The sequence below is a fragment of the Caenorhabditis briggsae genome (assembly GCF_000004555.2).
Source record: "Caenorhabditis briggsae complete genome, chrIV, whole genome shotgun sequence".
NCBI lineage: Eukaryota > Metazoa > Nematoda > Chromadorea > Rhabditida > Rhabditidae > Caenorhabditis > Caenorhabditis briggsae.
The window spans coordinates 12,998,664-13,013,576 of record NC_013487.2 but is presented as its reverse complement, the minus strand read 5'-3'; the positions used below and the strand labels follow the sequence as shown (position 1 = coordinate 13,013,576).

Here is a 14,913-nt window from a genome sequence, read left to right as displayed (position 1 = left end):
AGAGAAGATATTTTGCTGAAAATTTAAAAATGGGCTTCCAGAAAAGATGAGAGAAAAAAAATCTATTTTGAAAATCAGGTTGTGGTGCCTATGCTCCTTTTCTAGTCCTTATCAGCTCCTTTTATCCTACTACTAATTTTCATTATTTTCCTTTCACTCTCTGCGTCTCATATCCATCGAAAAGTGTCGAATTGCTTCGGGGTGTGCCACTGTCGTGGGCCTTATCAACAAATGATTTTTCGATAAACGCCCTTAAATTCACCGACTAATTTATGACAGGAAATGTGACTTGAGAAAAGTTCAAAATTTTCAGAATTGATTAATTGGAAAATGTAAATCTAAAGAAGGTCTGCAAACTGATAGAATCATAATAATTGAAGAAAATAATTTCTGCACTAAGAAAATGCACGACTGAAATTTGAAAAACTGAGAACCTGTTAGAATGGGCAATTAGTTGTTTCTCTCATTCTCTCCCATTGCTTTGTTGCTCATTTTTTGGGTCCAAGAACCACTTACTACTCCATATATTATCTTTTTTTTTGCAATTCAAAATCGTTTTCTCTACTACTCACTATTTGCCTAATAAATTGTTTTTCTAATAATGACAATGGACAAACAGACACACAGAGAGACAATTTTTATTGAATTAGACATCGGTGTGAAGACAGAAGGTGTCTCATGAGCATGTGTTCTAGTGATTGATGTCGGCATTTTGTTCACTTCCATTAATGATCAAATGAGCCAAAAAGAAGACGACGATTCCATTTTTTACGGTTTGTTTGGGGGACCCCAGGATAGGTTTTGTTGAAAAAGATACCCGTTTTGAAAATATTAAGGTGACCAAGTTTTCTAGAGACGAGTCTTCTCCTCGGGTCCTGAATCCACTATGGTCCATGTTAGGATTTGGCAAAGATGGGTTAGTTTTTCTAAAAACAAAACGTTTAGCAAGGTGATAAACCGGTGTGTAGTAGCAAACGCACTGTCTATCAGAAGAAGGAATTTTGAATGGGTCACAATGAATTTGACGATGAAGTAGACAACTGAAAATTGCATTTGTTAAAACATTAAATTCAAAAAACTTGAATTTCAGAATCTCAATTACCAATTGTTTCCACGGTAATTCATATCCCAATTTTGACTCTCTATCTAATTTATTATCACCTACTCTTCCCCCCGACAAGGTCATATACAGTGCATTCATTTATTTTATTTTAAATCACACTTACCAATACCTGCCAAAAACATGCCAAATCCAATGATGGATGAAATGGCATCCTGTTCAATTGGAATCACCAATAATGCTATCATAATGACAAGATTTAAAATTGGCCAAAATATACTGTACTGCACAGGATCCGCTGCAATCGGCATCCTTTTCCATTTTATTATCACTAAAACTGCCAGAGCAAAAATTGTGGTAAGCATTCCGGTTACTGTAAGATAGTCAACCAGCTGGTCAGTGTCTCCGAGAAAAGCGAAGATGATAGAAGTGAGTGTCTGGAAATTTTTAAATTATCTGTCATACGGTTTTCGCGGGCTTAGAATTCTTGGATGACCTAAAAATCCGTGGTTGGCCAAGCTAGCTCCATTCCCTAGCTCCATTTCCCAGTCCACAAAGCAAATTTTAAAAATCATCGCCTCACATGAAAAAAGACAGAAATCCTTGGACTGTCATTGTCAACATGTATCAAACTGAAGCAGGTGGGCATCATTTTGCGACGTGAACCGGCGACCATGTACCTGCAAAAACTGGGTCAATTGCAAATACGAAGTGCCTTTCCTGAGATTCTAGCAAGGAAGTGTTTTCAGACACCGGTTGATCATTCTTATATAAATGAATGAAGTTGCTTCTCTTTCTCGATTTGTCCGAACACGTTCAAAAATTTGAAATAAAATATGTTTACGTGACCCTTTGAGTAAGACAGAGGAGCGAAGCGACGAACAGTAAAAGATATGGATTAAATCGCGCCGAAGGCGCACCAGCCAACTGTTTGAAGCGCCGGAGGTGCGGCAAACAGGCTGGTAAGTTAAAAATTTGTAGGCATGGTGCCATTTTTGTTCATTTTTCAAAGAACTATGATCTATTGAAGTTTCGAAAGAAATCACCTATTTGTGATTTAGAGGAATATAGGCTATCAAATCTTGTGAAAAGACTCATTTTATAGTTTAAAGGTGGGGGGACATGAAAAAATACTGTTCTCGAAATTCCGTTCAAAGATGCCCCTCGAGGAGTTGAACTTGTGAGGGCGATGATTGAGGGTGCGGCGCCGCTACCGACTGAACCACGCGAGCAAAGAGAAAGCGCACGCCCGATTTCATACATAAAGGCGAGGACGACAGCTGTACGCAGAGTGACATTAAGTGTTGTACACCGTGAAGGTAGAATGCATACTCTAGCTACAAAAAAACTACGAAAAATCTCCTGTCCCCCCACCTTTAACAAACTTTAGAAGTCATGTTAGCACTTTTGAAAAGTTTTCGAAATTATAAAAAAATGCCACGGGGCGCCTTTTTTTTGGCACTCCTGGCGACTTTTTTCTCAGAATGTAAAGGAATCAAAAATACAGACTAGGGTTTCCATTTGGGAGAGATTCACCCGCCCGCACCCGGCCGGGGGACTCACCCCCCGCGGCCCCCCGTTGCCCCACACACGCAAATAATCGCGGGGGGCCGCGGGGGCCGCGGGTGCTAGCCCCCCGGCGGGTGGCGGGCGGCTCTTTTTTTTACCCGCGCAAATGGAAACCCTAATGCAGACTACATTCGATAATTTTCAAAAAAAAACTCTTATCGGCCGTTTCAAACATTGACTCCATAAGTGACAAATTAGTACTGAAATCACTTCCAGAGCTCATAGCCTTTTTCACGGGGCGTTGGTGGAAAAACTGACTTCAGTTCTGTAATCAGCGTGTCTAAAAGTACCAATGACTAAACTTTGAGAAAATTCTCTACCGGTGTCTGGAAACGTTTCCCTTGTAACGGGACTGTTATCCCAAAAATTCAAAAGTTAGGCCACACTCACCTACTCCAACTGAAAACATCGCCATTTAAAGTTCCAATTAGTAGCAATCCAACCACAGCGGGTACTGCAAATGCTGGACCATTTCCAACAGTTTTTTGAATAAATGTCTGAAAAAGGATTACGGTAGTTGGAAGAAGGATTACGGCAGCTGGAGGAAACCCCTTACAGTAGCCACCGCAGAAGAATCAATTATTTCTTGAGGTGTCAATATTGCAAAATATGAAACGTTGACGAGAACATAAATCACTGCAGAAATACAAAGACCTCCCAAGCAGGCACGTGTTAGAGTTCTAAACTTATTCAGGTTTTTTTGGTGTGTCCGGATGTCCACCCACTTTCTAAAATCTTTAATCTGAATCTCTTCGGATCCATAGTTGAGCGTCGTAAATCCTCCAAACGCCCAATTCCCTTGATAAATCGCCAAAACAATTGCCCCTGGCTTCCAATTACTGTTTTTCATTATTTCCGAACTACTGTAATGTGACGTTGCACCACGAAAGACGATGAAGAAGAATCCGATGCCTATGATAATCGCTGTTGCGAAAATCTTGGAGCACATTGATATAATTTGCACTCGAGATGCGAATTTTTGAAGTGAGAACATGTTGGTCAGTGTGAGAAACACTGATAAGAAAGTGATTTAATTACGGGCGAGGGGACAGGAAATGATGGCTTACGCAACTTTAAAAACTTACAGAGTAATCCGAAACCGAAAAGTTTTGCTACACTATCAGCAGTGGCATCCGAAAAACAATAAATAGGATCCAAGGCTTGGACCAAATATTTTCCAAACGTTAGATATAAAACTGCAGCTGATGATGAACTTTGAATGAGTAGAGATAGCCAGAGAAGGGAAAATGCAATGGGCGTCCAGCCCATATAATCAATGTAAGCTAAATCGGCTCCAGATTCTGGGATGCTTGTGCCAAGTTCGATGTAGTTCTGAAAGAAACGGACGTTGGGACTAGGGTTTCCATTTGGGGGGCGATTCACCCGCCCGCACCCACCCGGGGGGCTCACCCCCCGCGGCCCCCCGTCGACCCCCCGCGAATATTTACGTGAGGAAAATATTCTTTTTTGTAGTTTTTTGATTTCAGAAACTCAGTTTTTCTTGGAAAATACGTGATTATCCTTTAAAATTTTATTAAAATTCACACGCATTTAATTGCGGGGGGCCGCGGGTGGGAGCCCCCGGGTGGGTAGCGGGTAGCCCGCTTCTTCACCCGCCCAAATGGAAACCCTAGTTGGGACAAACAGACGTTTTTGAGAAGAGACTTTCATCATGTTTTATATACGTTTTCTACCTCGCTCTTCACTCGTGTCCTCGGTAGTATAGTGGTGAGTATCCGCGTCTGTCACATGCGAGACCCGGGTTCAATTCCCGGCCGGGGAGAATTTTTTAAAAATTTTGTTAATGACTAAAAATGGAAAATATGTTTTTTCGCTCAAGACAAATCAAATTTTTTGTCATGTGCTTTTTTTGAATTTTCAAAAAATTGAAATTCTTGGAAATTCCAGAGTTTCAGAAAGTCTGTATTTTTGAGATGTTTTGTATTTATTTTATTCTTGGATTCTCTTGGTCTTTCAAAAAATTGTTGAATTTTCGATGTCTCTATGAAGTTTTTATTTTTTGAATTTTTGTTTTTTGAATTTTTTGATTAGAAAATTAAGAATTTCGAAAATTTTGAAACAGTAATTTTTCAGAAGTTGTAATATTTATTTTCAAGGTTAAAGCAGTTAAAACTCACAATAGCTGTGATCATGTTCAAAAGTGCACAAAACACCCAAATAATCAATGATAATCCGACGGATCCAGCATGTTGCACAATTCCCTGAAAATAAGGTTTTCGGTGGCCTAGAAATTCCAAAGTTCCACTTTTGGCGCAATGAATATTCCACTTCCAATAATTGAGCCAACAATATACGCCGTTGCTCCGATCAATCCAATTTTATTATCCTCTTTTTTGGCCATTTCCTCTCCTTTTTTAAATTTTTTTCTTTCTATCTGAAAATCTATAAATTATCACATGAAACAAATTCCAATCAACACAGTTCAGAACCATTTCTTCCCTTCTCTCTCGGGTCAAAATGAAAACAAATACGTCATTTTTGTGGGTGGGAGGAAAAAGAAGAAGAAGATGAAAAATAATGGGGTCAAGAGGAGAGAAAAATTACAGTTTCAAGAAATGCTAATTAGGGTGATTTCTGATTTTTTACAATAATTGGAAACTTTATAAAATGAGTTCAGCGAAATAAAAAATTCAAAAATAATATTCTCTAGTTGCTGTCCAAAAAGTAGCCTGCTTCTTTTGTTTTTATGCTCCTCTGCTGGCTCCTTATCAGCTCCTTTTCTCCAACTAATTTGGATTATTTTCCTCTCGCTCTCTGCGTCTCTTCATTCTCATTTCCATCGGAATGGTGTCGAATTGTGTCGGTGTGTGACAGGAAATGATTATTGGGACAAGTTCAATTTATTGAAATGGGTTAATCTGGAAAATGTGAATCTGAAGAAGGCCTACAAAAAAAATCGGGATGATTGTAAAAGCGGCAGCATGAAAAAACTGAAACTAAAAAAACCTGTATTAGAAGGGCCTGTTAACTTTAAGCCAATTTATCTCGTTTTCTGTAAAAGATATGAAAAATCGGTCAACTGATAAAATATTGGTGATATTATGATGAACAATTTAATAATTGACATTTTTTGACACCTTTTGAAGGAACGGAGATAATTGAGCTCAAACTGATCCTCAAAGGGGAAGTTTAAGATGAGCTCCTATTAGAGAAGATACGGTATCCCACCAAAATTTGAATTTAATGAAATATAATACAAAAGAACTGAATTGGTAATGCACTCTGTAAAAATTTAGTATCTGATATTCTGAATTTCTGAATTTCTGAATTTCTGAATTTCTGAATTTCTGAATTTCTGAATTTCTGAATTTCTGAATTTCTGAATTTCTGAATTTTTGAATTTCTGAATTTCTGAATTTCTGAATTTCTGAATTTCTGAATTTCTAAATTTCTGAATTTCTGAATTTCTGAATTTCTGAATTTCTGAATTTCTGAATTTCTGAATTTCTGAATTTCTGAATTTCTGAATTTCTGAATTTCTGAATTTCTGAATTTCTGAATTTCTGAATTTCTGAATTTCTGAATTTCTGAATTTCTGAATTTCTGAATTTCTGAATTTCTGAATTTCTGAATTTCTGAATTTCTGAATTTCTGAATTTCTGAATTTCTGAATTTCTGAATTTCTGAATTTCTGAATTTCAAATTTCAACAAAGTTCAGACAGTTTCTCTCTACATACTTGTTGTTTATTTTCTTCCATTCTCTATTCCTAAACTGTCTAGATATGTCTGCGTCTCAGATGACGTCGTCTCTCCATCTTCTCTCCTCCGTCACAGATGGTTCTCGAATTCGTCTTCATTTTCGAAGGTTGGTTTTCTTCTTCTTCTCCCTTTTCCGATGGCGCCATCCATTTCCCTTCTCAATCATTTCTCTAGCCTACACGTGTACCTGGATCAAAAGCTTCTTCTTGTTCTTCTTCCTGTCAATATATGAAATCCGAAATATTTCTTCTCTCGCACTCTCCTCATATCCCATACCATTTCCTCTTCCGAAACAGACGATCCGCAATGCCCTCGTCCGTCCGCTTTTATCTTCAACGGGAATCATCTCCTCGTTTTCCAATACCCCCATCCGATTCCGTCCGAATTTTCTCCCCATTCTTTTCTCCTATATTCTGTATATTTTTGTGTGAGGTGTGTGTGTGTTCTGGCAGAGATTCAACACAATCTGAAGTTCCCTTCTAAAAATGCCGTTTTCGATTTGCGCCTTGGTAAGTTAACCGGTAGTTGGGGGTGGCCAGTAGACCACTCCTTTACAATGCGTGACCTACTTTTCACTTTCATCCCCTCCTCTTGTCTTCTTCTTTTTTGTCTTCCCCATAGAACAACCGACTAGCCCTCCCCCAAGGAGAAGAATGGAAAGTTCCTGAATATTTGAAAATCAAAAAATTGTGTAATGGTTTCCATCATACACCTTTTTCCGTCCTCCTGTCCATTTATCTGTCATCTGTTTGGGGGAAAGAAACTAAACAAGTTTTTGGCATCTAGACAGAGAGAAGAAGAACACCACAAAAAAGCTTAAACTATCGAAAGGTCTTCTTCTTTTCCTCTTTTCTTCTCTCAATTCTCTTCGATTCGACAGTTTTCCTCGTCTTCTTCATATTCTCATGTTTTGTATTCGTATTGTATATGTGGTGTAGTCTCTCCTGATATTTAGTGGTTACAGTTCTTCCATATTTTTTTAAATTATGCTCTGGACGTTAAGGTTTTTTTTTAATTCACTAGCAGAATTTCCAGAATTTTCTAGACATATTTTACTGAAAGACCCCCAAAAGAGCTTTTAGTCTCTGAAAGCATGGAAATGTGTTTCCTCTTTGAGCTCAATTATCTCGGTTCCTGTAACAGCTATCAAAAAGTGATTAACTGATAAACTGTTTATCATAATATCATCAATATTTTATCAATTGACAAATTTTTAATATCTCTCATGGGAACCGAGATAATTGAGCTCAAAGTTTTGATAAACCATATTTCCTCCAATAGAAGACTACTCAAATCAATAACTTTGAGCTCAATTAACTCGGTTCCTGTAAGAGATATTAAAAAACGTTCAACTGACAAATTGTTTATCATAATATCATCAATGTTTTAATAGTTTACAAATTTTTGATATCTCTTATAGGAACCCAGATAATTGAGGTCTAATATGACGGTTTGGATGGGCTTCTATCAGAAGAATTATAGTACTGAAGAACCACCAGCTTTTAGTATCTGAAAGTGTGATATATTGAAAATTCCGAAATTTATTTATGAAAATTCAAGAAAGCCGTATTTCATTTTCAAACAAAATTTATTTGTCTAGCTTCCAAAAAATGTTTCCTTGAGATTTTTCTATTTCCAAAACTAACGCTACTTTTTTTTGTAGCCTAGAAATACAAATGCTGCTCCTACTCTTCCATTTTTTTTCTGTAAAAATAAGGTCATTCTAATCTTTTTAATAAAGCAGGCAAAAATTCTGAGAAAAATTGGTTTCTTACCATACTCGTTCTGATAGAAGTCCACACTATACGTTCCTTCCAGTTTAATTATTTCGGCTTCTGTAAAAGATATCAATAAGTGGTCAACTGATAAAATATTGGTGATAACATGATAAATAGTTCATCAGTTGTCAGGTTTTTGATATCTCTCAAAGCTCAAAGAAACCGAGATAATTAACCCCAAAGTGCAGGTACATGGTGGGCTGCTATTAAAGCAAATACGGTAGGCACTTCTCTATCAACCCCAATCATCTCGGTTCCTGTAAGAGATATCTAAACTCATAGGCTATGAGAGTTATGAAAATCTGCCAACTGATGAATTATTTCTCATAATATCAGCAATATTTTATCAGTTGACAGATTTATGATACTTTGCATAGGAGCCAAGATAATTCAGCTCAAAAGTTTGAGTGGGCGGCTATTAGAGCAAATACGGTAAAATGATTCGAAGTTTCAATACAGAAATTGGCTGGATCTAGAACATTCCAAGGAACATTTTCTTTATCTGATCTAAAATCAATAGTGTTAACCTTTTCCTGTTTATCTTGTTCAAAGTCTACTACCATATTGAAATCTCGTGCCTTTTGTCCGGAGGTGTCCGGTTCTTGTCTCTTTTTCCTATTCTCTCTCTCTCTATTCCTTCTTCCTCTCTTCTTCAATTGTTTTCATTCCACTTTTCTTACTCATCCCTTCTCTCCTAAAATCAATATGGAAAAGGACCAGAAAACGGTTGAGTTTTCCGACGAACTGTTGTACTTTCACGAGTTCGATTCCATTGTGAGTAGATAGGATCAATTCTCAATAACACTCATATTAGGGAAAAGAGAATCATTTGATGTAAATATTATTTAGAAATGTTTGATGTTTGAAACGCTCTGGAATTCAACGAATTCTTAATTTTTTCAGCGAAACCTAAGCATGGGACTATTACGACCATCATTCGAGGAGCCATCCGCCAGGCTGATGCAAGGACCAGTGGTAAGAGCTATTTGAGATTTTCAGATGCTCACTCTACAAAATCCAGTTTTATAGACTTTGGGTGAAAATGAAGCGAGTTATGGGCTTTTTGAAATGGGGAAGAAATTCAAAATGTTGAAATAAGGCTCCCATTTCGGTCGGCCAGGAATCCGCCGATCGACCGCCGGCCGACCGCCGTAGCTTTTTGAAAGGATTGGGGTATCTCGAATGTTGAATTTTTCTCTTCACCATTATAAAATAATCCATGAATCTCTCTAGTTTTATTCGAGGTACAGTACTGGTCAAGATTGAAAATGGTCAAAATGGCCGAAAATCAACTGAAAAATACATTTTTGCATATCGTACTCCCTGGTACCGTACCTTGAGAAAAAAACCTCCATTTCGGCCGGTTGTACACCAGGGCGACCTCAAACCGACCGCCAACCAACGCGACCGACAGCCGACCGAGCTGACCGAACTCGTGCGTTGGTCGGCGGCCCAAAATTTGATGCGTGTTGGTCGGTAGGTCAACTAAACTTCACGACCGAATGGAAGCCTTACAGGGTAGTTATCATATTTCTTAATGGTTGAAAAATAAATCAAAATTCAAAATACCCCAATCTTTCAAAAAAGCTGTCCCATACTGACCCATCCCCCCTGGAATCAGATCACACCCACCATACAAGGCCGTCACTGACTGACACCGAATACATAGTAAAAGTCACATGAGTCTACATGGAAAATAAAAAGGAAAACAAAGTCTATTTATCCAATTGCAAATCTTTCATTCAGTTATCCCTCCTCATCTTTCATACTTCAAAACTTTCAGACTTCCGAAGAAGAAGAGGAATTCTCATCGTCCGAACGGCGACGCTACAAGAACTACACAGTGATGCAGAAAGCTGGATTCCAGCATACAGAGTATGCTCAGATTATGGTCCACCTCTGCCGCGCGGAGATTCTGATCTCTTTGATCTTCCTGGCTCATGGAACTACGTGTCCAGGATATCCAAATGAAGCGGAATACCAGTCTACATGCCACATGAATACAGTATCCGCTATTGTTAGTCTCCTTACTGGAGCCATGGGATTAGGAGCTGTGCATCGGTATCGGTGGAGAACTATGCTCATACTCTGGCTCGTTTTTTGTATCATGTCTGCTGTGGGAAGCTTGTTGGCTGTTATCACCACGGGTGAGTTTTCATGTTTTTTTATAATAAATCTCTTAAAACTCTGAAATTCTGAAGAGTCAAAAAGCTAACCTTCAAATCTTTCATTCAGTTATCCCTCCTCATTAGATTATTTTAAAAGCTCTAATACAAAAACATTCCAGGAATCTGGCTGGACCACTACTCAAAAATGAAGGTTCGAACGGGTCTGGGAAACGGTTTATCGGGATTCATGCTGCTCGCATCGGTTGCTCTTGGCGTTTGTTTCATCCTGACCGCTGTCATGATTTGTCATTATTGGAACTCTAACACGACCGGTTATCAACCAGTGCAGAGAATCGCTGTGAGTTTTACCGTAACGACAACTACCGTAACCGGAAAATATTTTTATCAGGTTTTTTCGCGTTTTCACTGTTTTTCGTTGAGTTTTCCAGAAGCTTTAAACCTGTAACAGAAGGCCCCGAACTTTGAGCCAATTATCTCGGTTCATCACAATATCACCAACATGTTATCAGTTGACAGGCTTTCGATATCTCCAGTAGGAACAAACAAGTTTTACTATATTTTTCCCAAACACGTTTAAAAATAAAAATTGTTGACAGTGAAAAATTGACTGAAAACACTTAAAATCCGGAAAATAAACATATTTTTAGGTTACGGTAGTTGTCGTTTTGGAAATTCGGTCGCGACCACCGAACTTTCTCTTCTACAGCTCTTCTTTGTATTATTCTTGCCGCCAAATCTTGCGGAACAAAATTTATTTAAAGGCGCATAGTCGGTCGGGAAGCGAAAAAAGCAACAATTTTTAAATGAGTGTATGCGGCTTTTATACCGTACTTCGAATGTATTTAATTTGATCCGTTTTCAGATGTTTTTCTATTTTATAACGGCATTCGGCCAAAATATAGAATAATGAGAATCAAACAAAAAATGACAGGACGTAGCAGAAAATTAATTGGAAAATGCAAAAAATTAAACAATTGTGTAGTACGGTTTTAAAAGCTCATATAAGCTCTCATGCATTTATTATAAACATTTCGCTCTTTTCGCTGAAGGCCCGATAATGCGCGTTTGAATACATTTTCAGCCGCAAGGTTTATCGCAGACGCGTCTAGACGGAAAAGAATGATAATACGGCTGAAACGAAAGCTTCTAAATAACTATCGCTGAATTTTTGAAGCCAAAATTTCAGAAAAATCAATTTTGCTTTCGAAAATTCTCGAAATTCCCCCTTATTTATTTCGCGCTTTCCTCACAAATTTATCTTTTTTTCAGAAACGCGCTCGATCCCTCCGGCGACGACTATCACGAGCCAAGAGCTGTGACAAAAAGGACGCGAAACCGCCAACGAGTAATCCAGAAGATAAAGGTTATCATATTGTTTGAGATTCTCCCCGTTTTTTCCTTTTTTTCTGAATTTTGTTACAAAAAAAAACGGGTCGATGCCATCATTTCAATGTTTTTCTCTCTGCTCCCCCTTTTAATCTCTCAACATTCTTTTTGCAATAAAGATTTTGTGAACTTTATTAAAAGAAATTCCAACAAATTATTTCAATACAAAAAAATTAACAATAACAGAATCAAATCAAATCAAAAATCGAGGTCATTTATTTAGTTTTCCTCGGCGCCTCTCTGAAAAACCGTTGTTGTTTTGATGCAGTTGTCTGATTCGAAGAACTTGTGATTCTATAAAACAAAAGAAGGTTAATTAGAAAGGAATTCAGGCAACAGTCACCTGTAGTTGTGTCCGTCCTTGCCCAGACAACGAACGATTTCACAAATGTTCGCGACGTCATCGATTCCACTGTGATGGCGGCCCTGAAAGATTGAAATCATGGAAAAATGTTTTTAAAAAACCGATGAAACTACAAACCTTATGCTGCAAGTCATAGATTTTTAGCAGCTGAGTCATCCCCTTGGCAAAATGATTTGTATGTGCTGCATAGGCTTTTTTGACATTGATCCATTGGGTGAAGTACCTGAAAATTGGGTTTAAAGGTGGTGTACGGTGAATTTTTTATTGACTTTTATGACTTACTCTGGAATTTTCAAATTTTTAAATTTCGCCTCATTCGTCAGCGCCACTTTCAAATCCCAATCTCCGCAGGTTACAAATGCGAAATTCCCCTTTTCCAGCCTAGAATCCTCCTTCATCCACTCGTCGAAATTTTCTAGAACATTCGAAATCGTCGGTTTGTCATCCACCATTTCCTGAATAATTCCAGTCAGCGTCGTACAGAACGAGCTGAGCTTTGGGCATTCCGTCGGGCGAACATACTGATGGAAACGTCGAATTTCAGACCAATCAGACGTGGATAGTTGCACGACTGGGAATTCGATAATCTCCTGAACCGGAAGCATCGGTCCAAGGGAATTTTCTTGACATGTCGCTTCGAAATCCAAAATTAGAAGATAATCGAATTGTTGAGCCATGTTCAGGTTTCCTTTCTCTTTTGTGGCGAAAATTGGATACCTGGGCGGTGCTTTTACTTCTCTACTCTTCACTAGCTTGAAATCTTGAACAAATGTTGACGGTTTTGTCGATAATGCCGCTGAAAAATTGAGATAAAATAGAAAAATGAAAATGAAAAAATTACCTACTTCGTTTAGCAACAACCTGGTAGATTTTACGAATACTTGATAATTAGACAGCATTCTAAAGAATTTATAAAAGGTTTTTCACTTGTGAAATATTCCACAATCTGACAAAAACAACTAAAAAGTGCAAAAAATTATTTTTTTTCCCTCAATTCCCTGTTTTCCTCGAGGAGTACACGGACGCATGGCCTCGCATTTCCTCTTCCATTGTCGATTTACGGCGCGCAATACCACGTTTTGTTATTGCTCCGAAGACGTTCCTGCACGATTTCATCAGATGTTCTTCTTCTTTTTCTTTGTCACAGCTATAATTCTATTCGGTGTACTATGTCTGACAGCGTTCATGGCATTTCAAGTGCGGCATTCCAATCATTCGGCGAAAATTAAGCCGAGAAAAGAGAAGGTTTTAAAAATACTCTTGTAATCTGAAAGTACCGGTTTTTAGGCATCACTATGTGCAGTACTCGGCTCAGGAGGTCACACCACAGAAATGTTCGAGCTTATCAAGCATTTCGGCGAAGAATTCGAGACGAGAACTTATATCATAGCGGATACGGATACAATCAGCGAGGCTAAGGTTAAAGGAGTCCTATTCTTCAGCTTATGAATGAATTTTAGGCAAAAGAGCACGAAAAGTCTCGAAACAATGAGAAATTTGTCATTGAACGAATTCCTAGAGCTCGAGAAGTCGGACAATCCTATTTCACATCGATTGCCTCAACGTTTCATGCGACAGTGTTCGCTGTGAAATTGATTTACAATATTCGGTAAGCAACCAATTTTCTGCACAAAATAAAGTAATAAATTTTTCACATTAATTAATTTAATTTTAATTTTAATTTGTTTTTCTAAAATTGACCAATTTCCAGACCAGATCTCGTGCTCCTCAACGGCCCTGGAACATGCATCCCAATCGCTCTCGCAGCTGCATTCTTCGACATGATCCGCCTCATCGACACCGTTATCATCTACGAAGAATCGATTTGTCGTGTCAAAAAGCTCTCGCTATCCGGTGGAATTCTCTATTATCTCGGAATGGTCGATTGTCTTATTGTCCAATGGCCAGGACTCAAAAGGAAGTATCCACGTGCCACCTACATTCATGATCTGGAAACTAAAACCGCTGTTTCTTCCCCAGATACTTCTGCTGATAAGAAATCAATCTAATTGATGTTTTTTTTGTGTAAATATACTGGATTGTGAATCTCATGGCTTTTTCTTTGGTTTTATCGCTTTATTTGTACATTTTTCTCGCTTTATTCATTTATCTTACAGCATTTCCGAGTGAATTTTTGGAAGACCCTTTGTGTTGTTTTGAGGAAAATTGAGATTCGAAATTTCTAATTTTTTCAGGCTTCGAAACATTTTCATATTATTCTTTTCCGGTGGCGATGACGGCTGAAATCAAGCGAAAACAGCTACGCCTTATTTGAACAAATAGTTTGCTTTTTTTTCAATTCTCGTGAATAATCTGTCGAATTTCCTTTCAAAGTAGAAAAACTGCTAAAAGTGCGTTGGTCATAGTAAATTAATTTTCGAAGGAGCATGTATTTATTCAAATAAAAAACCGTAGCCTACGGTCCGTAGGTGTTGGCAAATACTCATTAGTTTGATGATCTTTTGCTAAATGCTCATTTGCTAAATATGCTCATTTGCCAAACTCGCTCATTTGCTAAAATAGTCTCACTTGCTAAATTTCATTTGCTATATTTTGATCATTTGCTAAATAGAGGGTTTGTTCAAATTGAAGGCTTATAGTTAGGCTGAAATTCCTTAGCGGAAACGGGCGTTACATCCTAAGCCTGAAATACAAAAAAAAACAGAACCTGGGATATTCTGAAAAGAATATCAGTAAAAAATGACTGAAATTCCTAAGTAACAGCACAATTTCCAGTTGTTCATTTTTAGCGAATGATCAAAATTTAACAAATGAAACTTAGCAAGTGTGACTATTTAAGCAAATGAGATATTTAGCAAGTGAGCATTCCGTAAAAGATCATCAAACTAATGACTATTTGTCGTAGGTGTTTTCGCTGCTGGACCGACGATACGCTCACTTGGGTT

The 14,913-nt window shown here is 38.0% G+C and overlaps 4 protein-coding genes and 1 non-coding gene across 5 annotated transcripts; 3 read left to right on the top strand and 2 right to left on the bottom strand.

Annotated features, from left to right (window-relative positions):
• Window positions 1–849: 849 nt before the first annotated feature.
• Window positions 850–4,991, bottom strand: Cbr-aat-8 (the record flags this gene model as incomplete). Its single annotated transcript, XM_045236092.1, has 8 exons — window positions 850–1,040; window positions 1,227–1,497; window positions 1,644–1,740; window positions 3,020–3,126; window positions 3,186–3,643; window positions 3,715–3,961; window positions 4,768–4,851; window positions 4,896–4,991. 8 exons carry the CDS (start codon window positions 4,989–4,991, stop codon window positions 850–852), a joined length of 1,551 nt encoding a protein of 516 aa, XP_045094347.1.
• On the top strand, window positions 4,341–4,412 carry CBG28729. Its single transcript has one exon. It is a non-coding gene (tRNA).
• A 3,842-nt stretch (window positions 4,992–8,833) lies between the features above and the next one.
• CBG10738 lies at window positions 8,834–11,637 on the top strand (the record flags this gene model as incomplete). The annotated part of the gene is made up of 5 exons (XM_002634433.2): window positions 8,834–8,902; window positions 9,032–9,103; window positions 9,912–10,275; window positions 10,416–10,594; window positions 11,527–11,637. The coding sequence occupies 5 exons, from the start codon at window positions 8,834–8,836 to the stop codon at window positions 11,635–11,637; spliced, it is 795 nt and encodes a 264-aa protein (XP_002634479.2).
• Window positions 11,638–11,858: 221 nt separating this feature from the next.
• CBG10739 lies at window positions 11,859–12,906 on the bottom strand (the record flags this gene model as incomplete). The annotated part of the gene is made up of 5 exons (XM_002634434.1): window positions 11,859–11,937; window positions 11,987–12,069; window positions 12,125–12,230; window positions 12,290–12,803; window positions 12,849–12,906. The coding sequence occupies 5 exons, from the start codon at window positions 12,904–12,906 to the stop codon at window positions 11,859–11,861; spliced, it is 840 nt and encodes a 279-aa protein (XP_002634480.1).
• A 220-nt stretch (window positions 12,907–13,126) lies between these two features.
• Window positions 13,127–14,016, top strand: Cbr-hpo-16 (the record flags this gene model as incomplete). Its single annotated transcript, XM_002634435.2, has 4 exons — window positions 13,127–13,252; window positions 13,295–13,426; window positions 13,468–13,616; window positions 13,719–14,016. 4 exons carry the CDS (start codon window positions 13,127–13,129, stop codon window positions 14,014–14,016), a joined length of 705 nt encoding a protein of 234 aa, XP_002634481.2.
• Window positions 14,017–14,913: the final 897 nt, after the last annotated feature.